The 25,684-nt window shown below is 44.6% G+C and overlaps 1 protein-coding gene across 1 annotated transcript in view; it reads right to left on the minus strand.

Moving 5' to 3' along the window:
* Positions 1-25,329, minus strand: part of LOC146614605 (ephrin type-B receptor 1-like) — a 150,608-nt gene extending 125,279 nt beyond the window's left edge. The window contains exon 1 of the mRNA XM_085376036.1: positions 25,236-25,329. Coding sequence (XP_085232162.1) covers positions 25,236-25,329 — 94 coding nt within the window. The remainder of the gene's footprint in view (positions 1-25,235) is intronic.
* Between the last annotated feature and the right edge of the window lie 355 nt (positions 25,330-25,684).

Consider the following 25,684-nt stretch of genomic DNA (forward strand, 5'->3'; position numbering starts at 1 on the left):
TAAATTTAAAAAAAAACATTCATTTTTTTTTTATTACGCATTTCTCTCATTCAAGGTGAGGCAAAATAACTGATGTGTGTCATCTCGCCCATTATGTCCTCTCCCTCTTTTCTTTTTTGCTCCAATGGTGACACAGTCCTTAATATCCAGCACGGCTATCTGTGAGACCATATGCCCACGGCAGGAACCCTGAAGAGGCTGGCAGAGGGCCCACTCACAACCAGCAAATAAATAATGGGCCATTATGTTCAATCATATGCTGAGCTATAAAGGTCTAAAGCTCAGAGCTGCAGTATGCAAAACGCGGCGGTAAAAAACAGAACAAAAAAAATACAGTGAATCTGTATAGTCAGTGCCTGATGTATATTCCTGCGATGTACAAGAGAGCTCCATTGTTTGAAACCTTTTTAAAAGCAGACATATTCTTTCAGTGGGTGACAAGCTTCTTTATTACCTCTAACACGAGCATTGTATTTAAATCTACACAAATCCCGCATACCCTCCCTTACTGCTGTAAATGCTCCAGTTTCAATAATGTTTACTGAAAGCTAAGGACACAGCTGTTTTGGGAAAACATGTAGACTGTCAAACAAAATTGTATATTTGTGTTGAAGTATGAATCAGTATTCCATCTGTGTTGATAGACAGGACTAACAGGTCTTTTTCTTTTCATTTGATTTGTAGAAAATAAGAAAACTGTGGCAGATTGTCAGCCATTTATTAATTTGTAAAGTGCTAATGGATACAATTTTCTCTGCCGGGAGTAGTTTGAGGTTTCTGCATAGTATCTTAGTTGTTGGTAGGACTGCACTCTGTTGGACAGAGAGCTCAGATTTTTGCACCTGGATTTCGGATTTCACCTTCTACATCTGCTCCAGTTGTTACCCGGGGACCTTGGTTCTTTTCAGTGCTTCCTCTGCCTTATGTTAGTGTCAACTGGGATTAGCACATCTATCACAACTGTTCTCTTCTGCTCATTGTCAAACACCAACATGTCTGACTGGTTGGCTGGGAGCTGTTTGTCTGTCACAGGAGCTTAGCCCCTTTGTCCTCAGCCACTTTCGGACACATCACCCATCACCTGGGGACTTCAAATCCATCCGTGACACAGATGTTGCTGTACATTATCCCACTTTGTTATGCCTCTTAATGTAGACTGTCCCAGCTTCCATTTTATATCCTGCCACCATGTGCTGAGGTCTCGGGGGCATCTTTGGAAAGCCTCCAGCCTGGGCACTGTCTGCAGTGGTAAAAACCTGCATCTATGAATCTAGTGCTTAAGGCCAGTTTTTAAACTGCCATGAGCTGAGCTGTCCACTTGTAGAATTTCTTACTGTCAGCATTTCACTTTTTCTATTTGGGCATGTGCAGAGGAGGGATAGTGGCTGCACTGGACAAAGGATGTTGAAGATGGAGCTGAGGAGGAAAAGAGAAAAGACCCACAGATGGTCCATGGATGTAGTGAAGGAGGACATGCAGAGGGTTAGTGTAACAGGGGAGGATGCCAAAGATAGGATGAGATGGAGGCAAATGACCAACTGCAGTTTCTAAAGGGAGCAGTCAAAAGAACAAGTCACTGTTTCTATCTGGTATTGACTGGTAGGAAAGTCGGGTCGTAGTCCTACAGGTGAGGAATTTGGCTGGGCTGACCTTGATATGGATGTGCTTAGCTTTCCTTTATGTCTGCTTTTGTCTTGTGGTAGTTCCACCCTTTCAATCCCCTGGATCACCTTTCCTCTCTACACGTATGCAATGTGTACACACAAACACACAAACACACACTCGTGAAGTGAAAACCATTTCAGATGACTAGATCATGAAGCTTATTGAGAGAAGGCCAAGGGTTTGCAGCGCTGTCAACAAAGCAAATTGGCTACTTTCAGGAATCTACCATTTAAAACATATTTAGAGTTATTTATCATTTTTTCTTTGCTACGTTTGAGTGGTAGTATATACGTGTGTGTAAGGAGGACTTTTACAATCATTTTGTTAAATACAGATTAGATCTGACCAAAAATACTGTGGTGTTTTTTCTTTCTTCAGCTCTGCTGGTTGGTTTAACAGTAGGTGGGGGGCCTGAGGCCAAAGTAAATTAAGGGTTTTTTTGTTGTTGTTTTTTAACCAGAAGAGTGAAGAGAATTTATTTTGCCTTTGTCTGAAACAAAGGGTAATTGATGCTATCGCTTACCTTGCATGCTGGAAAAAAAAATCAATACAGAAGACAGCACAACTCAAAGAGCATGCCATTGCCGTCTGTCTAACATAGCGGTGTATTGATGTGACTCTTTGAGCTGCAAATTAGTTGAAGTGACAGTATAATGGACCCTGGTGAAAAGAAAGGGAGAATTTTAGGTGAAAACAAAGGATTCTTTCATTCCTTTATTCTCACCAGTGCTCTGTTCCCCATAACGGTATCAATTATAGTTTCATATCTGAGAAATATAATCTATTTAGACTGGTTTGTTATGCAAATAACCTGTGGAAGTTATCTAGTGAAGCATTTTGTAATGCTCTTTCTCTCTCTAGCACTAAAATCAATTTATGCTTCTTTAAACGTGTCAGCAATGGCAGCTGGAAAAGAGAAAGGGTGGGTTTAATTAAGTGTCTGTAACGACTGTGGTTTAGATGCTAAATGGTTCTTGTGGATTTTATACTGAGTAATTAGGCTACATAGTGCAGTGCTTATTCATCCTGTATTCTTATTCAGACCACTTTTTATACAGTTAAAGAAAAGTCAGACTTTCCCATGCCAAGCTTTAAAACATTCCATGATGAATGCACTCTTTCAAGATGACCTTTAAGTCATTTTCTTATAATAAACTTAATAATAATCAGTCATCTGACCGTTTTAATGAGTCACGAACTATTCAGTCTATGCAATATCAAATGTCATGTGACACTTGGTCATAGTTTATAATGATATGATTAAAGAAAGCAATTTCTTTAATTTTACTTAAAGGCACAGTGTGAAGAATGTCACCACTAGATGTCAGAAGATTGCACATTTCCAATTCAAATGCATTATTCTTGCTACGGTGGCCACTGTAGGACAAACACGCTTTTAGGAGTTACAGTGGGGCAAAAAAGTATTTAGTCAGCCACCGATTGTGCAAGTTCCCCCACTTAAAATGATGACAGAGGTCAGTAATTTGCACCAGAGGTACACTTCAACTGTGAGAGACAGAATGTGAAAAAAAAATCCATGAATTCACATGGTAGGATTTGTAAAGAATTTATTCGTAAATTAGGGTGGAAAATAAGTATTTGGTCACCTCAAACAAGGAAAATCTCTGGCTCTCACAGACCTGTAACGTCTTCTGTAAGAAGCTTTTCTGTCCCCCACTTGTTACCTGTATGAATGGCACCTGTTTGAACTCATCATCTGTATAAAAGACACCTGTCCACAGCCTCAAACAGTCAGACTCCAAACTCCGCCATGGCCAAGACCAAAGAGCTTTTGAAGGACACCAGGAAAAGTATTGTAGACCTGCACCAGACTGGGAAGAGTGAATCTACAATAGGCAAGCAGCTTGGTGTGAAAAAATCAACTGTGGGAGCAATCATCAGAAAATGGAAGACATACAAGACCACTGATAATCTCCCTCGATCTGGGGCTCCACGCAAGATCTCATCCCGTGGGGTCAAAATGATCATGAGAACGGTGAGCAAAGATCCCAGAACCACACGGGGGACCTGGTGAATGACCTGCAGAGAGCTGGGACCAAAGTAACAAAGGTCACCATCAGTAACACACTACAACGGCAGGGAATCAAATCCCGCAGTGCCAGACGTGTTCCGCTGCTGAAGCCAGTGCATGTCCAGGCCCGTCTGAAGTTTGCCAGAGAGCACATGGATGATACAGCAGAGGATTGGGAGAATGTCATGTGGTCAGATGAAACCAAAGTAGAACTTTTTGGTATAAACTCAACTCGTCGTGTTTGGAGGAAGAAGAACACTGAGTTGCATCCCAAGAACACCATACCTACTGTGAAGCATGGGGGTGGAAACATCATGCTATGGGGCTGTTTTTCTGCCAAGGGGACAGGACGACTGATCCGTGTTAAGGACAGAATGAATGGGGCCATGTATTGTGAGATTTTGAGCCAAAACCTCCTTCCATCAGTGAGAACTTTGAAGATGAAACGAGGCTGGGTCTTCCAACATGACAATGATCCAAAACACACCGCCCGGGCAACAAAGGAGTGGCTCCGTAAGAAGCATTTGAAAGTCCTGGAGTGGCCTAGCCAGTCTCCAGACCTCAACCCCATAGAAAATCTGTGGCGGGAGTTGAAAGTCCGTGTTGCTCGGCGACAGCCCCAAAACATCACTGCTCTCGAGAAGATCTGCATGGAGGAATGGGCCAAAATACCAGCTACTGTGTGTGCAAACCTGGTAAAGACCTATAGTAAACGTTTGACCTCTGTTATTGCCAACAAAGGTTATGTTACAAAGCATTGAGTTGTATTTTTGTTATTGACCAAATACTTATTTTCCACCCTGATTTACGAATAAATTCTTTACAAATCCTACCATGTGAATTCATGGATTTTTTTTTCACATTCTGTCTCTCACAGTTGAAGTGTACCTCTGGTGCAAATTACTGACCTCTGTCATCATTTTAGGTGGGGGAACTTGCACAATCGGTGGCTGACTAAATACTTTTTTGCCCCACTGTATATGCTGTTACTTTTTGTTCTGGAAATTATATTTGCAAATTTGAATATTAGGAGGTGAAATAGTTTTTTGACTTATCTATTGTAAGACTACTGATACAACTACTTGTAGCATCATGCCCTTGACCATGCTTTAGTAAGCCAAGAGAGATCAAAAGGCTTAAATTTAAACTTTTAAATTCAATTGCCTGTCTAGCAGAAAGCAGGGGGACTTTGGCTTTCCTTTTAAAACCCTCTCTCTGCAACTCATTCCGTGTGGGAAAGTCGACTGTGCCAATATTTACGGGCATCCCTTCTCAGATGATAAACCATAGCTTTGAACCTTGATATCTTAAACCTAAATGTGCAACCAAGTATTAAATTTTTCTCATCGATATGTTGGAAGACACAACTACACACTTATCTATGAGTATATTCTTTTTTCTATCAAATAACCTAAAAAACTGACTGAAAGCTGTCAAATCAAATTTGACTGACTGATAAATGGTTTAACTGATGACCTTTTCCAAACGAGATCCTTTGTATATACAAGGGATGCCATGATTTCAGAAATGTAGTAGTAGGCTAGTGTCAAGATCAAGTCTTAGGCTACGTTCACACTGCAGGCGAAAGCGCATAAAATCCAACCCTATGCGACCCATATCCGATCATGCTATGACAGTGTGAACAGCACAAATCCGATATTTTCAAATCCGATCTGGGTCACTTTCGTATGTGGTTCTGAATCCGATACATATCTGATGTTTTAGAAAGCGACTGCTGTTTGAACGGTCATGTCGCATTAAATCCGTCTTTTACGTCACTGACACAAGACAGACGGCAATTATCAGCACCGGAGAAGCGCCCGAGAAGACATCGCGAACGCTTCCTGGCCATCCAGTTTAGATGTCAGTTAAACTGTTGGGAAACGTGAACATTTTATTTGTACTGTATAATCTGCAGATTCTGACAGAAATCTGCAGCTATCCTTTGAAGCACCGCTCCTCTCTAAAACAGCAACAAGGATAATTATTAGGTTATTTACATTATTATGTAAATAACAAAATAACTTAAAGCAAAAATTGGGAAACGTAAAGTCCGAAGTCTTTATATTAAGGGCCATCAGTCAAACAATACTGTTTGCTCTGGGTCTAAACAGAGTGCGTTGTGTGTGACGTCTTCTTTTGCGCATGCGGGCCGCTTTGAGCGTTCACACTAGAGCGCGTTTGCTGTCGCATTTCATTTGTAGTGTGAACGAGCAGAAAAGAAAATCGGATTTGATCAAAAAATCGGAATTGAGCATCAAGACCTGCAGTGTGAACAAAGCCTTTGTCTCCCTCTCAATGTTTAAGCTACCTTTTTTCATTTTGAGTCGCTTGTCCTGTGTGCACTATGTTCAGTTTTGTTTCCTCTGTCGTTAGTTTGACTTACTTCACATGTGTCTTGCTTTCCCCCGAGTGTCTCATCTCCCTAATTACCTTCTGTGGATTTATGGCCTCAGTTTCCCTTTGTTCTTTGTCATGTCATTGTCGTAAGCTGTGTGTCGGGCTGTCTGTGCGGCTCCCTGCAAGCAAGCATTTTCTTGTTTGGTTAATTGTAAATTCGGTTTGTTTCCAGCAATAAAGCTGGGCCTCAAGTTTGACTTTGGAAAAAAACAGAAGCGTTATTTAGTTTTCATAGTTCTGGAACATATAATGAATATCATCAGTTTGAATGGCATCCATAGTATTTACAGAACATAGGGTCAAGGCACCAACCATGAGCTGCATGGATTTTGCTTTACAATTGATGAGGAGCCTTTGCTGTGCTTCATTCACATCTCCATTTTGAATTGGCAAATAACACTCAAATTAGGGCTGTGAATAACTATTGGAATTTGAATATACAGTATATTAAAATAGACATTCAGCTGGGGAATGAAATCCTGCAGCTCTTTGTTTTCCAAACAGCACAGAAAGCAAAGCTTGATTTCCTCCACAAAAGTTGTTATACAACAGTATCTCACATTTGTATTCACTATGTGGGGCTTTTTCAATGACACGTGTGTGAAATGTTATCAATTCCTGAAATGTGTTTCATGAGGTCACAGTGTGGTGATCTCAGACCACAAAAACCTAAGCAGTTTATCTTTTAAATCTATGTAAAAGATTTTGGCAGAAGCAAAAACAACAACAAAAAAAACAGACACACACTGATCTGTGGTGTTCATATCTGTCTACATGTTTGTCTGCTGGTGAGAGTAACGTTACACTTAGAGATAGGGTGTCAAGTTCAGACATCTGGGGAGATGTGAGTCGAGTCCCCGTTCCATTGAAAGGACCCAGCTGAGCTTCAGGCATCTGGTCGGAGTGCCTCCTGGGCACCTTCTTTTGGAGGTTTTCCAGGCATGCCTTGCTAGAAGGAGACCCAGAGCTTTGATGTAGGGATTATATATTTTATTATATATTAGATTTCCATCTAATATACCCCAGGAAGAACTAGAAAGTGTTTAGGAAGGATGTCTGGAATACTTTGCTTTGCCTACTATTGATTCCACTCAAGTTAGCTTTAACTTTCCACAACATCCAGGTACGGAGCGAACATCTCAAACCCAAATGTCAACATGAAAAGTAACATGAACAAAAAGCCACAAAGCTGAAGTACACCTGGTTTGAGTGTATTAATCTCAGTCATTGCAGAACATGGAGCATGAGACTCGAACCCACTGGCTGCATATCAATAAAACATATGTGCAAAATTAAGACTTGTGGCCTTTTCACTGTCAATGACATGGTGAACTGCAGTTTCACCGACTGACTCACATCAGCAGAGATCCAAACAGCAGAACAGCTGTCTTTTAGCAAGACCATTACACATGGCTGTGGCTATTTATAGCCCCGGTAACATTAATTTATCACACATATCTGTAAACCAACTCAGCAGTGATATCGCAGTCATTATTATTAAATGTCAGAAACAAAAGACAGGAAGCTGACTATAAAATGAAAGCATCACAGACAGGAACATAACAACTGGAATGCAAACAAGATGAACGATCAAGCTGCCTCTAGAAAAATGTCTGTATGCCAGATTTGAAGGATGCATAAGGTGCCACATTCTTACCATGCATATTCATGCACATCTACGGGTTGCATGTTTGGCCCATTTTAATTGGAGATCTATGAAATGGCTTTCATAAGTGGGAGAAATTTGCAGCATTTAAAGGCTTTGTAAGTGTTGGATTTTACTTACAAATTGCTCGTGCAGACTCGTGACTTTGCCAAGCAGTGCTCTCAGGGATTTAAAATTTCACTAAAGACCCAACCTGGACTCCTCAAGCCCAGAACAAGCTGTACAGACTGCATCTGTAACCATCAGACAGGGATATGACCCAAACATTTGGTATGAAAATGCAGCCAAAAGCACACATTAGAAAAAAAAAAATTATATATATATATATATATATATATATATATATATATATATATATATATATATATATATATATATATATATATCCCCTGTAACTGATGTGACTCATTATGGATGCAGAGAACCAGCAACTTTTTCCTGAAAAGAAGGACAAAACTGTTGAGTTGTGTGAAAATTTGCAGCCAAGGTGTGAAGATTCATGGTTAAGGATATATTTTCGCACTAATATAATATTAATCACAGCTCAGTAAACACTGAGCTTGTTTTGTTAGAAATGACTTCCTGAACCACCGAAAGCTGTGATAGTGAAGTCTGACAGCCTTTGGCTACAGAGGAGCACAGTGTCTAATACCAAACTGACTGATCTAAAATTGCCTCTTAATGCCCAGCTCGCCGTGGGAAATACAGCACCAAAGCCCGGGGCTCTGAGTCTCTCTGCAAAAGGTAAATAATCCCACAGGTTCCAAGGAAGGAAGAAAAAGCAAATTTATTCTGAAACAATTTGAATGCTGTGAGGAAATAAATATTTAATACTGAAAGCAGGCCCTGAGGAAAAGTAGACCGCAGAACACTGGAGTAAAAGCCTCAGGACTGGTGCAAAGGATCTGCTTCCAAGCTTCTACTTTTTCCCAGTTCAACTGTCTGTCTGTCACATTGCTAACCTGTCACCAGAAGAATATAGAAACAGCATCTTTAAAATATGAGCAGACAAAGCATGGTGCAGTGTGTGTGTGTGTGTGTATATATATATATATATATATATATATATATATATATATAAACTTAACACCCAGCACGCCCCTGCGGGCGGTTTATCCTTCAAGCTCGGGTCCTCTACCAGAGGCCTGGGAGCTTGAGGGTCCTGCGCAGTATCTTAGCTGTTCCCAGGACTGCGCTCTTCTGGACAGAGATCTCCGATGTTATTCCCGGGATCTGCTGGAGCCACTCGCCTAGCTTGGGAGTCACCGCACCTAGTGCTCCGATTACCACGGGGACCACCGTTACCTTCACCCTCCACATCCTCTCGAGCTCTTCTCTGAGCCCTTGGTATTTCTCCAGCTTCTCGTGTTCCTTCTTCCTGATATTGCTGTCATTCGGAACCGCTACATCGATCACTACGGCCGTCTTCTTCTGTTTGTCTACCACCACTATGTCCGGTTGGTTAGCCACCACCATTTTGTCCGTCTGTATCTGGAAGTCCCACAGGATCTTAGCTCGGTCATTCTCCACCACCCTTGGGGGCATCTCCCATTTTGACCTCGGGACTTCCAGGTTATACTCGGCACAGATGTTCCTGTACACTATGCCGGCCACTTGGTTATGGCGTTCCATGTATGCCTTGCCTGCTAGCATCTTGCACCCTGCTGTTATGTGCTGGATTGTCTCTGGGGCATCTTTACACAGCCTGCACCTGGGGTCTTGCCTGGTGTGATAGACCCCAGCCTCTATGGATCTTGTGCTCAGAGCTTGTTCTTGTGCTGCCATGATTAGTGCCTCTGTGCTGTCTTTCAGTCCAGCTTTGTCCAGCCACTGGTAGGATTTCTGGATATCAGCCACCTCCTCTATCTGCCGGTGGTACATACCGTGCAGGGGCCTGTCCTTCCATGATGGTTCCTCGTCTCCCTCCTCTTTCTTGGGTTTCTGCTGCCTGAGGTATTCACTGAGCACTCGGTCAGTTGGGGCCATCTTCCTAATGTATTCTTGGATGTTCGTTGTCTCATCCTGGACTGTGGTGCTGACACTCACCAGTCCCCGGCCCCCTTCCTTCCGCTTAGCGTACAGCCTCAGGGTGCTGGATTTGGGGTGAAACCCTCCATGCATGGTAAGGAGCTTTCTTGTCTTTATGTCAGTGGCTTCTATCTCCTCCTTTGGCCAGCCTATTACCCCAGCAGGGTACCTGATCACGGGCAGGGCGTACGTGTTGATGGCCCGGATCTTGTTCTTACCATTCAGCTGACTCCTCAGGACTTGCCTGACCCTCTGCAGGTACTTGGTGGTTGCAGCTTTTCTAGCGGCCTCTTCATGGTTCCCATTCGCCTGTGGGATCCCCAAGTACTTGTAACTGTCCTCTATGTCTGCAATGTTGCCTTCTGGTAGTTCAATCCCCTCAGTTCTGACTACCTTCCCTCTCTTTGTTACCATCCGACTACACTTTTCCAGTCCGAACGACATTCCAATGTCATTGCTGTATAGCCTGGTAGTGTGGATCAGTGAATCGATGTCTCGTTCACTCTTGGCATACAGCTTGATGTCATCCATGTACAGGAGGTGGCTGACAACTGCTCCATTCCATAGTCGGTATCCGTAGCCAGTCTTGTTAATGATCTCGCTGAGGGGGTTCAGGCCTATGCAGAACAGCAGTGGGGACAGAGCATCTCCTTGGTAGATCCCGCACTTGATGGTGACTTGTGCTATGGGCTTGGAGTTGGCCTCTAGTGTTGTACGCCACATCCCCATTGAGTTCCTGATGAAGGCTCTTAGGGTCCCATTGATCTTGTACAATTCTAGGCATTCCAGTATCCAGCTGTGGGGCATTGAGTCATAGGCCTTCTTGTAATCAATCCAGGCAGTGCACAGGTTGGTCAGTCTGGTCTTGCAGTCTCAGCTGATTGTTCTGTCTACCAGTAGCTGGTGTTTTGCGCCTCTGGTATTCTTGCCAATTCCTTTCTGTGTCCCGCTCATGTATTGACCCATGTGCCTGTTCATCTTAGCCGATATGATGCCTGACAGGAGCTTCCATGTAGTACTGAGGCAGGTTATTGGTCGGTAGTTGGAGGGGACCGGTCCCTTCTTGGGGATCAGTTAGCCATTCCGGGTGTCTCTCGTTAACTAGCAGCTGGTTCATTTGTGCTGCCAGACGCTCGTGGAGTGCAGTCAGCTTCTTCAGCCAGTAGGCGTGAACCATGTCGGGCCCTGGTGCTGTCCAACTCTTCATACTGGAGACCCTTTCTTGGATATCTGCCACTGTGATGGTTACTGGACCCTGTTCAGGGAGGTCGCTGTGGTCAGCCCTCAGATCCTCTAGCCACTGAGCATTGCCGTTATGGGTTGCATCCTTCTCCCATATGCTCTTCCAGTATTGCTCTGTCTCCAGCCTTGGTGGTGCTGTTCTCTTATTGTTCCCTTGCCACTGAGAGTACACCTTTGCTGGTTCTGTGGAGAACAGCTGGTTTATTCTCCTGCCTTCTATCTCTCTGGTGTACCTCCTCAAGCGGCTGGCCAAGGCTGTGCTTGGCAGTTTCCAAGGCCTCAGGTATGGACAGCTTGCTGTATTTCTTAGGCACCTTATTTGTCGCACCTTTCTGCAACTCCGTTAGTTGGCTAACCTCCCTCCGTGCTACTTTGATCTTGCCCTCTAGCCTCCTTCTCCATGGAGGGTACTGCCCCTTGTCGCTGTTCAACTTGTAGCCAAGCATCTCACTGATCACTGTTGCCGTATTGTAGATCAGCTTGTTAGTGTCGGTAATCGTGGTTGTAGGTATTGCCCGTAGTGCTGCATTAACATCATCTAGCAGACCTTCTGAGGGAACTTCACGTAATCTTGGTAACCGACTACGGGGGATCCAGGTTTCAAGCTTGGCCATTTATCGTCTCTTGCCCACCGATGCCTTCTTGTTCCAGTAGCCCACTTTTCGTCAGGGTGCCCTGGTTCCTCAACACCTGACGCGGACCTTGTTGATCCGGGCGACGTCCGAGCCGGCATGCCTTCATATTTATCTGTCTCGCTCATGTCTGCGGTAGGCTTGCTTAGCATAGGGGGTCTAGCCTTAGGACCCTTACTGGATACAGACGCCCCAGGCAGGAATCGAACTTGCGATCCTCTGTTCCAAAGGCGTGTAGTCTAACCACTACGCTATCCAGCTGCTTATATATATATATATATATATATATATATTAGAGATGGCACGATACCACTTTTTTATGTCCGATACCGATATCATAAATTTGGATATCTGCCGATACCGATATGAATCCGATATAGTGTTTTTTAATCAACAAAACTGTTTTTTAAAATATCTTGCTGCATTTTGCAAGTCTGCAAGTTCATACTCAAGTTTAAAACAACAACTACACTAAAGCTATTCTGTTATACCTGTATACAAAAAAAATATTTCATAGTTCAGCAATACTGATCAATCTAATAAACTTAGACCTACACCATCCTCCCTATTCTGGTATTTTAAAGAGTACTTAGCGTAAATATTAAGCAACCTAACTAATAGGGTTCCAACTCCCAGCAACAACAAAAATAAATAAATAAAAAATAGGGAACCACCCCTCACGCTCCACCTCATGATGCTTAATCAACGTAATCAACCTTAATTTGATGCAGTGTGAAAAAAAATGCACAGAAATCAATTATTTTTCAAGAAATATTAAATAGATTCAACATCTTTCTTCAACAAAATTGCAGACTGCACAGATGGTACCTTCCCAAAGGAAAATGTACTATAGCTTACTAGGGTATATATATTAGACTTAATAGTCACTATATACAGTAATTGACTTCTATTCATTTTACATCAAATTAAAACTTTGGGTGTCAGATAATTATTTATTAAAAGCTAGACATTTTAAATGAGAATAAGAAAGAAAAGTATGTCTTTGTGCCCCCTTTTCCCAGTTAATGCCCTATCGGCCCCCCTGGCTAAACTTTGCTAGATCCGCCCCTGCACAGTTACCAGCCGTCAGCTACGTAGAAAAAGATCCTGGTGTAGAAAGTAATATTAAATAAATTGTAACAACAGCTTATCAAGCTTAAACGTGCTGCTGTTGTTCAGCCGCTGGTTTGCTCTTTCTGGCGCAAAGTGGACCAAAAACAAACAAGAGAGACTCACGACAGAAAAGCCGATCAGCTGATCATTAGCAGTTTCACGATTGAAGTAGCAGCCGGAGAGCGAGAGGCAGTCGCTCGTTAAGCTTAACGTGGGAATGCTTTACAAACATTCAGAGATGGACTTACACACTTGCTTTACTTCTCTCGGGGATAACTTTGTCGGAGATGAAATGCCAGGTTGCTAGCGAAGCTCCAAATGCTATCCAGACCACCGACAGGTCCCGCACGCCACAGCTGCTCTATCACGTGATGCATACTGCTCCGACGTTCTGAGGCGAGTTACGGCGTGTTGCAAGTTTTGTGAGGTGCTTTCGTGATATTTAATGGATCGGATTACATTTTTTATTTTTCTCCGATATCCGATCCAGTAATTTAGGTCAGTATCGGACCGATACCGATACGTAATATCGGATCGGTCCATCTCTAATATATATATACATACATATGTATTAGGGGTGCAACGATACACAAAATTCACGGTTCGGTTCGGTTCGGTTCGATACTTTGGTGTCACGGTTCGATATTTTTTCGATACAAAAAAAATGTTCATGCCTTTTTAATTTGTCATTTATTAAAATTATAAATATATATTTTAACTCAAAAGTACAGTTTTTAAATTTAACCCTAACCCTTGTGCGTGTTTTTTATTTTGACAGCGAATGCGCACCTGCGGACCACTTATGTGCAGCCCTGGTTATTTAGCTCGTCATATTGCAGCCACAGAAATTCTTTTGTCCATAAAACCATAAAGCTGCACTTTCTTTTTGCCTTATAGTCTGATTTGTCATAACTTCTCCGTTTTGTGGTAAGCTTTTCTTTGGCTGTCACTTCTTCACCCTGACCTGTCTTATTTGGCTCAGCAGAACTAAAATATATATCTGTCTGTGAAGGTTCTCAGTCATCCAGGTCATCGTAGTCAAATATATATCCTGCTGCTTTTACACGCGCACTCACATAAGCTCAGCGATTCTCTGCGCGATCAACCTCTCATATGTTTAAGCTTGCTGCGGGAGATTTCACTTGTCATGTTTGCATAGTAAGCTAACAATTAATAAGACGATGTCAGAGGAATTGGTGCACAAATTATCATCACTCACAGATCAGTGCTGTCGCTCTCTATACACAGTTCGCACGATTGCAAAGTGAAAGCAAAAAAACAAGCGCAAATTCAAACGCGATTTCAATATGTCACATATTGACAGTGGCTCACCGATGCCAATGACATAATTACCCAGCTACATTTCTGAAAGAATGCAAAAGCATTGACATATATTTTTCCTACAATAGCCCGACGGGCAGGGCAGAGATAGATTTTGGTAGCCCGACTGAAAAGATCGCTAGCCCCGGGACGTCGGGCTAGCGATATTGCGAGCCCTGTATCTGATTGAGGAATCACTCATCTTTGGAAAAGAGAGTTTATTACAGAGAAATGGCTCTTTCTAAAATAAAAGCTATACTATCCGCTTCTTCTGGGCTATATTCTCAGCAGCATATTAAACACATAAGGAGAATCATGTGCTAACAGCTGTCTAAATGACTCGGCTAAAGTTAGTAGCATGCTTGCTTGTTTTTTTTCTGCTTCCACTTGTCTTTGCACTAGGATGATGTCGGCGTAAATGTGCAGTCATATTCGTTGTGTTCTCACTAGTGCTTTCAGGTTAATCTCGTTGAAATGACCTTAACGCCACAACACGGCAAATCTCCATTAACGAGCTACCGCCGATCGCCCCGTGTGTGGGGCTAGATGGCCAACATGTTAACGAGCTAACTGCGCTAACACACTAGCTCCCACCCATGTAATTGAGCATTGCATGGCAAACATACTGTTTTACTTTAGTCCATGACTCGCTTACCTTCAGGGTCATACGTCACATGAAAACCAAAATAATTCCAAACGCCAGATCTGAATGAGGGTGGGGGAGGTCCATGTTGCAAGGAGAGCTTAACTTCTGTCTCGCTAGCTTGCCCTGCGCTCTTCCTTCTGACGATGCTGTCTGTGTTGAGCGCTCAGTGAATCTGCGTTCGACTACTCCGCCTAGGCTGCACTGTCGAGCCTAGGGTTGCGGGCCATTGCTAACAGCGGCTAATGGCTCTCCCATCAAAACCTTCGGTGAAAGGTTGGTGACTGTTTGCTTTCACGACCGTGACTTTCAGTGGAACTTTGTTGTTGCTGCTAGCTCTGTGCCTATAATAGGCGCTGATTTTCTTTGTGCTCACGGACTACTGGTTGATGTGGCTAACAGACGTTTAATTGATGCTGTGTCCTTTTCCTCATTAGCCTGTTTGACTCGGGGTGCTCAGCCCGTGGTGCATGCTAACGTTTTTCAGTGTTAGCTTTCTGAGTTTCCCTCACTCACTGTCCCCACTTTCTCGAGCACGGTGACGAAGCATGGGGTAGAGCATTACATAACTACAGTAGGGCCCCCGGTGTTCGCGCGCGCGCGCCGCCTCGACCCCGCCAAACTGGCTGTCGCTAGGGAAGAATTTGCCACCATGGAGCGTCTGGGCATCGTGCAGCATTCGAACAGTGCCTGGGCTTCTCCGTTACACATGGTGCCTAAATCTGATGGTCGGTGGCGACCTTGTGGGGATTTCCGCCGTCTTAATAATGTCACGGAGAACGATCGTTATCCCATTCCCCACATCCAAGATTTTTCCGCCCATCTTGCGGGGACCTCGGTTTTTTCTAAGATCGATTTGGTACGGGGATATCACCAGGTTCCCGTGCGCGCGGAGGATGTCCCCAAAACCGCCGTAATTACACCTTTCGGCCTTTTCGAGTTTCTGCGCATGCCGTTTGGCCTGAAAGGTGCCGCCCAAACCTTCCAGCGGTTGATGGACTCGGTCTTGCGCGGGCTGCCCTTTGTTTTTGTATATCTTGATGATATACTGGTGGCCAGCAGCTCGAAGGAGCAGCACATGTTCCATCTGCGTCAGGTTTTTCAGCGTTTGGCGGAGCATGGACTGATTATTAATCCGTCTAAATGCCAGTTTGGGTTGCCCGTTCTCGATTTCCTTGGGCACCGTGTTTCCGCCGAGGGCGCGGTTCCGTTGCCTGACAAAGTCCGAGCTGTTTCGGAATTTCCGCGTCCCACGACTGTTAAGGCACTGCAGGAATTTTTGGGGATGGTGAATTTTTACAACCGTTTTCTCCCCAGAGCGGCACATCTGCTGAAGCCCCTTTATGGGGCGTTAAAGGGTAAAAAAGCTAATGACCCCGTTGACTGGTTTCCGGACAGCATCCAAGCGTTTTCTGATGCTAAGTCAGCGTTAGCTAATGCTGCCCTTCTGGCCCACCCATCCCCCTCAGCGCCGATTGCGTTGACCACTGATGCGTCGGACATAGCGGTGGGTGCGGTGCTGGAACAGCGAATCTCGGGTGTCTGGCAACCGCTCGCCTTTTTCAGCCGTACGCTACGTGACAGCGAACGCAATTACAGCGTTTTTGACAGGGAGCTACTGGCGCTCCACCTGGCGTCTCGTCATTTCCGGTTTTTTCTCGAGGGTCGTCACTTTACCGCATACGTGGACCACAAACCCTTGACGTTTGCCATGTCCAAGGTTTCCGATCCATGGAGTGCACGCCAGCAGCGCCAGTTGGCAGCCATTTCTGAGTTTACCACGGACATTCGGCACGTGGCTGGTAAATCCAATCATGTGGCTGACTGTTTGTCCCGTGCGCTGGTTTCTCCCGTCTTTCTCGGCATAGACTACTCCGCCATGGCTGCCGATCAGAGCGGTGACCCTGACATCCTCGCGCTTAAATCCACCCAGACGGGCCTCATACTGGAGGACAGACCCGTGCAGGACGGTGGTCCCCTCCTCGTCTGTGACGTTTCCACCGGCCGCCCTCGCCCTGTGGTTCCCGCTTCCTGGCGTCGTCAAGTTTTTGACTCGGTACATGCTCTCTCTCATCCAGGGGTCCGGGCCTCTGTTAAACTGGTCAGCTCTAAATTTGTTTGGCCAGGCCTTCGCAAATCTGTTAAGGAATGGGCATCGGCGTGCATTCCCTGCCAGCGCGCGAAGGTTCATAAACACACCAAGGCGCCCCTGGAGCCGTTCTTCATACCCGGCAAACGTTTCGATCATGTGCATGTCGATCTGGTGGGTCCCTTGCCGCAGTCACAAGGTTTTACGCACCTTTTGACTGTTGTTGACCGGACCACCAGGTGGCCGGAGGCGGTCCCCCTGGCGTCCACTACCGCAGCAGTGGTGGCCAAGGCGTTTTTGTCGACCTGGGTCTCGCGTTTCGGCCCACCCGCGGACATTACGTCAGACAGAGGCCCCCAGTTCATTTCCGAGCTTTGGTCGGCCATGGCTGATGGACTGGGGGCTAAAGTCCACCGCACAACCGCATACAACCCGCAGGCTAATGGGATGTGTGAACGGTTCCACCGGTCGCTGAAGGCTGCCTTTCGCGCCTCCTTAAAGGATGGCAATTGGGTTGACCGCCTCCCGTGGGTTTTGCTTGGGCTGCGCTCTGCGGTTAAGGAGGATCTCGGCGCTTCCCCAGCTGAGCTAGTGTTTGGTCAGCCCCTCCGCGTGCCTGGAGAATTCTTGCCTGAAAATCCTCCTCCCTGCTTCGATCCATCGGTGCTCTCTCTCACCCCGCTTTTGCACTCGCTTCGGGTTCCTGGTCCGGTGCACCATTGCGTGCCTGACACCTTTGTTCCAAAGACTTTAGAGACTGCTAAGTTTGTTTTTGTCAGGCACGATGCCCACAGGACACCGCTGCGGCCGCTGTATGACGGCCCGTTCAGGGTTATTGAACCGGGCCAGAAACATTTTGTTTTGGATTTTGGGGGTCGAAGGGAGACTGTGTGTGTTGACAGACTTAAACCAGCACATGTTCTTCCGGACAGTGATGTAGTGCCGGCCCAGGCCCCTCGCCGTGGCCGACCTCCTGCGCTGGGGTTGACAGTCTCTGGTTTTCCCCCCAGGACTACCCCCGGACCACCAACGTTTGAGCCTCCTCCTGCCTTTCCTGCTCGCCTTCACCAGCCTCGTTCACAGGATGGACCTTCCTCTGCCTGTTCTCTCCCTCCCAGGTTCAGTCGTGCGGGTCGTTTGCTTAGACCCAGGGTCCTGGACTGAATGGAGACCTGACTGTGTGTTCTAGGGGGGGTATGTGTGGCGGACCACCAGGTGGCTCCACTCACACACAAGTTGAAGGGAAGTGTGGGGGTGGAGATTTTGGCGCTGACTATATGTGAAGTTCTGTCAGTTAATAAAGTTGTTGGAGTGAGACACTGAGACCTCTCCTGTCGTTGTTACATACCTCCACAATAAAATAAATTAAAAATTTTGTATTGTTCGATACATATGCGTACCGAACCGAAAGCACTGTATCGAACGGTTCAATATCGATACGAATATCGTTGCACCCCTAATATATATATATATATATATATATGTGTGTGTGTGTGTGTGTGTGTGTGCGTGTGTGTGTGTGAGTTTGCCTGATTGAGAGTGCATATCTATTTCCAATAAAGACATGATAGCTTTACCCAAGGAGATCATTTGTTCATTTGTCATGTTAACAACACCTTTCAAGACAACATCTACCATGTTTAACCTTTAGCATTCACAAAAGGTGGCAGATGGGCACAGGATGGCTGTGTCTGGGCTTCAGGGGAAAGGATAGTTTATGAAAAGAAAGGACACGCGGTGCTATTTCTAATTAGACAGCACACAGCACCCCTCCCAAGGCTTGTGGGTGGGTGTTTGTGGGATATGTAGCACTTATACCCAACAATATCCGCTGGGTCAGGGTTTGCACTGACTTTCAAAATAACAGGGTCAAATGCTGTGTTTACTGCACTGCGTTCTAGGCTCGCTGAATAGGTGAAAACCCTGAGACTCCAAGGTCAGTGAACAGCACTTTCAGACGACATAAATGGCAGGTAGTAACAAAATAATGTACTCACATTTGTGTGTCCAATGCAGACTTTTTCAGTCATGCTGGCATATTTTCCTGCATCTCTGATATTTATCAAGTCTGCAAAAAGCTGCCCGGCTTCACACTTCTAAAAAGCTGCTCATGGCTACCTTTGTAAACAACAGATCAAGATTTAAAAAAAAAAAAACAACCTTTCTCAAGAATATCAAAAGCAGCTTGGGGCAAAAAAGAAATTGTTGCAGCTATCTGTAGTATAGATCAATAAGTGTGTAATGACGCATTGTCTGGTATTTGTTGTAAAAATATTAACACATCTGACAAATACAACGCCGATAAAGTGACTGCATTAGAGATTTCCTATTTTAGTTATTTTTCAAGCAAAAAAAAGAAAGAAAAGAGCAAACCATATTTTGGTCCTGTTTATGCAATGCAGAGTTTTGCCTATTTACTTAACTGTGATATGTTATAGTTAGGTTTCTGCCAGAAATGCTATTAGACTTAATGGATGCTTCAGGGGGAGGAGAGAGTTTATAATTCAGTTCAATTTAATGCTGTATTTGCTATTCATATAATGCTATCCTCCCACTATAATGCTAATTGTTAATTGTGTGGTGGCACTGATAGAAGAGGAGCAGAGGGAAGGGGAACTGAGAGAGGCACTGGGAAAAGATAAAGTCATTTGTATTTATACCAGCGGAATAACACAGAATCATAACCTGGTACAGCTTTGAATGATTTTTAGTCTACCCTGATTAGTAGAGATATATGGATGGATATCAGCTGAACCGGTGAGGAAGATATTTAATTGTGAGATCCAGCTAGTCCTTTAATTTGTCTTTTTTTTTTAAAAAGAAAGTGCGTAAAAACAACAGAAACAGTAAAGTAATACACATTAGCAAACAAAATGGCTGTAGCTCTTTAGCTAGGCTAGATGTCTGCTAGCTAGGCCTCAACTCAGCTAAGCTAAGCTGAACTAGACCATTTTATGGTGCTGGTGCCTTCTGCAGCAGTTTGATGAAGAAATAATATAGCCATGATACAATTGTTCAATAATTCAGAGTTTGGTTTTGGCAGATAAAATTGTAGCATTCCAATTAGCACTAAGGACAACGCTTGGTACAATATGGGTTAGCGCTGCACTCACACACAGTATAAAGTGCTGGTTTCTGTGTGCCGTTCTGAAGTCTCAAGATAAACCATTCTACCATCACCAAGTTGGTTTCAAAAGACCAGATATGACGAGGAAGGAACAGTGAAACCACTGGCTCATTGGCTAATAACCTGTCAATCACAAGTTGATAACCACTGACCATATCCAGGGTAATCCACGTTTTTTAAAAATAGAGAATAATCTAAGCAAACCTCACACTATATTCAGTTTAACCCCAAATGAGTGAGTGAACCATAAACTCAGCAAGAACATTTTTACGGAGGCCAAGTCAGAAAGGGGTTTTTCCCACAGGTTTCTATAGCACCAAAAGTCTTTTTTGCAGCAATCACCATCTGTTGGCACTAGCACTGTTGGCAATGTTTCATATTGTTAGGATTCAGCTTGCTAACAGAGCTTTCCAGCCTTAGCAAATAACTTAGTAATCTACACTCAGGTCGAAATATGGTCACTTCTGACTCCAAATTTTTTTTAAAAATTGTTGACACTAAGCCTCCAAAACAAGATGTGACAACACAGTTGATCTCCTAAAGAGGGTTCATGTACAGTAGCCCAATACAAAAATAACAAAGATTATGTAGTGTTGTGGATCATGGTCATTCATTTGGATTTTGACTAGAGTCAGCTATTCATTTATACTTTTGTTTGGTACTCAAATGTTTGAGCTTTTGCAATATTTGATTAATCAAGTGACTTATTAATGAGGATACTGACTGATAATAAAAATAAGAGTTAAATACTTTTTAAAGTATACACCAGGGATGGGCAAATCCAGGCCTCGAGTGCCGGTGTCCTGCAGGTTTCAGACGTGTCCTTGATCCACCACAGCTGATTGAAATGCCTAAATTACCTTCTCAACAGGCTGCATTCTCCTGAGGACCCGTCCTTCCCAGTCTACGTGGGTTGGGTCCTCAGAAGGTCGGGTAGACCGGAAGTGAGCGGCTGTGAAATTGGACGATCTAGCCTTCAGTTTTGCATCACCGCTGTCTCGGTGGAGTTTAATAAACTCAGCCGTCTGCTCCTTGCTATCTAAAATATAACAGGACACTGGTATAAATTCTCGACCATCTCAGACTTCTGTTTAAACAGTTTTCTGTTTGACGTTTATTCAGCTGTGTGAAAACCTCCGGAGGAACCCACCCAGGGGATTAATAAAGTTTTATTTTATCTAATTTAATCTAATAACTTTAATATCAGCCAAACCGATTTACTCATGAACAAATAAAACACTGAAAAAAGCCAAACGATAACATTTTTAAGTTATCTAAGTGGCTTATATATCACGTTTAACCTGAGTAGCGAAAGACCGCGGTGATCTGAAAATGATGTGACCGGAGTTTGCCCTCCTCGCCGGCTCTATTGACCCTCGAGCTCCCAGCTAGCTATCGAGCTGGTGGGTAACAGACGTCTCCGAAAACGTGATGTGATGTCTTGATAAACCGAGCAGATATTTGAAGTTTACACAGCTACATTCTCGCCTGAAAACACGTTAAAAGTTTATTTTGTGAACCAGAAAGAGTAATAAGAGTAATATTAACACTGAGTAGTGGTCACCATTGTTGGAAACTGGCTGGGCCCCGCTATGAATTCTGGGATATGGTGGGCCACGAAGAACACACCTGACCCATCCTTCAATTTCGGGGAAAAGGAGGACGCATTTGTCGGCTGCATTCGGAGGAGTCTACAAATTTGGACAGCCTTCGTTGCTTCGCTGTGACGTAATTGGCCTACAAATGCAGCCTCAGGAGGATGCAACCCAGGAATTTGGACACCCCCAACATGTCTTGAAGTTCTCCAGAGGCCTGGTAATGAACTAATCATTTGATTCAGGTGTGTTGACCCAGGGTGAGGTCTAAAACCTGCAGGACACCAGCACTCGAGGCCTGGAGTTGCCTACCCCTGGTATACACTATATTCCCAAATGTATTCACTCACCCATCCAAATTACTGAAATCCAGCATTTTAATCACTTCCATGGCCACAAGTGTATAAAATCAAGCATCTAGGCATGCAGACTGCTACTACAAACAGTTGTGAAAGAATGGGTTGCTCTCAGAAGCTCAGTGAATTCCAGCGTGGTACTGTGATAGGATGTGCAAGTCCAGTCTTTCTCACTACTAAAATCCAAGAGCAGGATGAGTGGATGCTGAGGTGCACAGTGTGCAAAAGGTCACCAACTTTCTGCCAAATCAGTCACTACAGACCTCCAAACTCCATGTGGCTTTCAGATTGGTTCACGAACAGTGCTGAGAAGTTCATGGAATGGGTTTCCACGATGCAGCTGCATCCAAGCCTTACATCACCAAGCACAATGCAAAGCAGTGGTATAACACATACCACCACTGGACTCTAGAGCAATGGAGACGTGTTCTTTGGAGTGATGAATCACACTTCTCCCTCTGGTCAATGGACGGGTGTCAGTTTGGCGGTTTCCAGGAGAACGGTACTTGTCTGACTGCAATATGCCAAGTGTAAAGTTTGGTGGAGGAGAGATATTATTGTGTGGGGTTGTTTTTCAGGAGGTGAGCTCTGCCACTTAGTTCTATTGAAACAAACAATTAATGCTTCAACATACCAAGACATTTTGGACAGTTTCATCCCCCAACTTTATGGTAACAGATTGGAGATCACCCCTTCCAGTTTCAACATGACTATGTGCTACTGCACAAAGCAGGGTCCATAAAGACATGGATGAGCGAGTTTGGTGTGGAAGAACTTGACTGGCCTGCACAGAGTCCTGACCTCAGCCTGATATACACGTTTTGGATGAATTAGGGTGGAGACTACGGGCCAGCTCTTCGTCCAACATCATTGTCTGACCTCACAAATGTGCTTTTGGCACAACACTAAACCTTGTGAATAGCATTCCCAGAATATTTGGAGCTGTTATAGCTTCAATCATTTTAAACCCTATGGATTAAGAATGAGACGTCACTCTCAGCAATACACTGCATCTTTGTCTGCCCTACAGTTTATTGCTATTTAGAGACCAATATATATTCTGCTGATAATGGTATCACTTTAGAGCATCAACTGAGTGCTGTAAAAAGTCTGATGTATAGGGTGAAATACACACAGAGTGTACACAAAACACAGATAATAACAGTCACTGTGTCAGCTGTGGTTCTTTTTAACACCAACAAACTCCGACCAGCTTATACATCAGTTCATTAGGCACCTACTTACCATGAAAAGGCCACCATGACCACAAAACAACCCACCACCCACACTGTACCCATCTGTCTCTTCTCTCCAGCTAAACCTCCTACCTCTCCCTCCTCCACACACACACACACACACACACACACACACACACACACACACACACACACACACACACACACACACTGCAACAGCATTCTGTTTAATCAAAATAGAGCTGCCCTTCAACGCATTTACATGTCTCATAATGGGGAAGAGTCGGTACGAAGCCTGTCATTACGCGCACCATTAAAACACAGCAGTAGACTAATCTAGCACTTCCATAAGCAACAGCAGCAGCAGCAGGAGGAGGAGAAGCAGCAGAGGACGAGGGAGTGGAAGCTGACTGTGGATGGAGAAGGAAAAGAAAGCAAAAGCAGTCATTCGATGCATGGTTGGTTTAGCTGTTTAAAGGTTGGGAAAGCCGCAGTGGTGAGTACATGACAAGGAGGAGGAGGAAGAGGAGCAGCAGCGAGAAGAAGAACCAGGTAGGGATGTCAGAGGAGTGACATGAGCAGTCGGTGAAGTGTGAGAAAGAGCAGCAGGTGAAGGGAGAAGTGTTGCATAAACAGCAGGAGGAGGGACCAGCAAACAGGCCAAAACAGCAGGTGATGCCTGCTGGGAAGGAGACAGAGAAAGGAGCAAGAAGTCATGCTTGAGGAGGAAGGGGAAGGGACGGGAGAAGAAGAGAGGGGGGGAAAAGCAGGAGAAAAGCGAGGAACAAAGGCAAGGGGTCCATGGGTAGGAAGGGACACCAACAGAAAGAAAGGCTGAAAGACGAGCAGAGGAGGAACTCTTGAGGAAGAACATCAGGACTGTAATGAGAGGTGTGGAGAGGGGTAAAAGAAGTTCATGAAAACAACTAGAAAAGTGATGATGTGCAGACTAGACGATGCTGGGATCCTTTAGGGAAAATAGGTCATGTCTGGAGAGAACAAGCCAGAAAGCAAAGGATGAAGCAGAAGATGTTTTTTGGGGTGTAGAAGAAATTGGATCTTTGGAAAAAGAAGGGGGAACGGGAGTAGATGGTGGGCGGTACTAAAATTATGCTGTTCAGAGAGGAGCACCAGCAGTGAGAGGTACTGGAAGGGAAGTAAAAATAAGGAGCAGCGGGTGAAGCTTGTGGAGAAGGAGCAATAACAATGTGATGCCTGGCTTACAGGAGCAACAGGGGTTAAGGATAGAGGAGCAACGGGATGCTTTTGAGACGAGTTGCTGGAGATCGTATTTGGGAGAGGTTCACGGTAACACAAAAGAGGCACGAGGTGATGTTTGGAGGCGAGCGTGGGGAGATGGCGCTTCAGGCGGGGAAGCGGCAGGGAGGAGCAAGAGGTCACTGTAGGGAGGAGCAGCAGAAGGAACAGCGGGGGAGGTGGAAGCAGCTACAAGGAGCCGGTGAGCACCTGCAAGCTATAATTATGATTCACTTTGCTGCTCACAGGTGAGTGGTGGCCTGTGTGATAAAACAGCTACAACAGTGCACTCAGGAGGGAGAAACATGGTAATGTTTGATACTAAACAACACACATTTTTATAATATGGCAACAGACATTTATGGACCCTGTAAGAAACTTGATACAATTTATGCACGTGTCATGTACATAAAGGCTGTACTAAATGTGATTTATGTCCTTTTTCATGTCCTGGAAAGGCTGGATGTTTAAGGCTGTATAAAAGTAGAACATGGAATATATTAGAAGAGCACAAAGGGACTACTTTCTGTGTCATTTCGTGCATGCGTGCACAGCAATAACTGTCAGTATTCCCAATAAAGCACTAATTGGCCCACTGCTGAAAGGCAATTAGCGTTCATATTAAACCCCAAACACACCCAGCTCACCATGAAGGACCAGAAAACTTACTGTGGTAAAAATCCTCCATCAGTCTCAAGTTTCTTCCAAAAATGCATGGAGCTCTGCATAAAGTTAAATTCCAAATGTCTAAGGATAAGAAAGCTTAGCTGATGTTACATCTTCAGAAGTCTTCTGCTCAACCACTGTGCATAAATTAAATCACCCTGCGCCAGCTGTAGCACTCAAAAAGATGCTCCCTGGTTTGCAAACCTACCTTCCACTGCATGCACTGAAGTAACCGTGAAGAGAACCAGAACGGCCCAAGTGGCCGGCATGGCCAGTCTGACTCCCTGTCCGTCCTCTCCCATTATCCTGCTAACAGAGAAGAGAGAAAAAATCCCCACTGGAACACGCTGTATTCCTCTGGTAAGCAGTCACATCGCAGTCTTCAGTCTGTGTGAGTGTGTGCTGAGCCGGCACAGCCAGCGAGTGCTGAAGGGGATACACTTCTTCTCCTCTCTCTCTCTCTCTCTCTCTCCCCCTATCTATCTCCCTCTCTTCTCACCGTCGCACACCTTTCTGTCCAATCAGGACAGAGAATGTTGCTCGTAAACCAATCACCCATTCTTTTCCACCTGACCCAAGATGAATGCCCAATGGTCAGGTCTCCCCTCCACTGCCTCCATCCCACAGCACGACGAGCTGGCGTGACGGGACAGCGGC

This window comes from Diplotaxodon limnothrissa, linkage group LG17 (genome assembly GCF_057381915.1).
Source record: "Diplotaxodon limnothrissa isolate DT_005_m linkage group LG17, D_limnothrissa_male_GT1.1, whole genome shotgun sequence".
In the NCBI taxonomy this organism is placed as follows: domain Eukaryota; kingdom Metazoa; phylum Chordata; class Actinopteri; order Cichliformes; family Cichlidae; genus Diplotaxodon; species Diplotaxodon limnothrissa.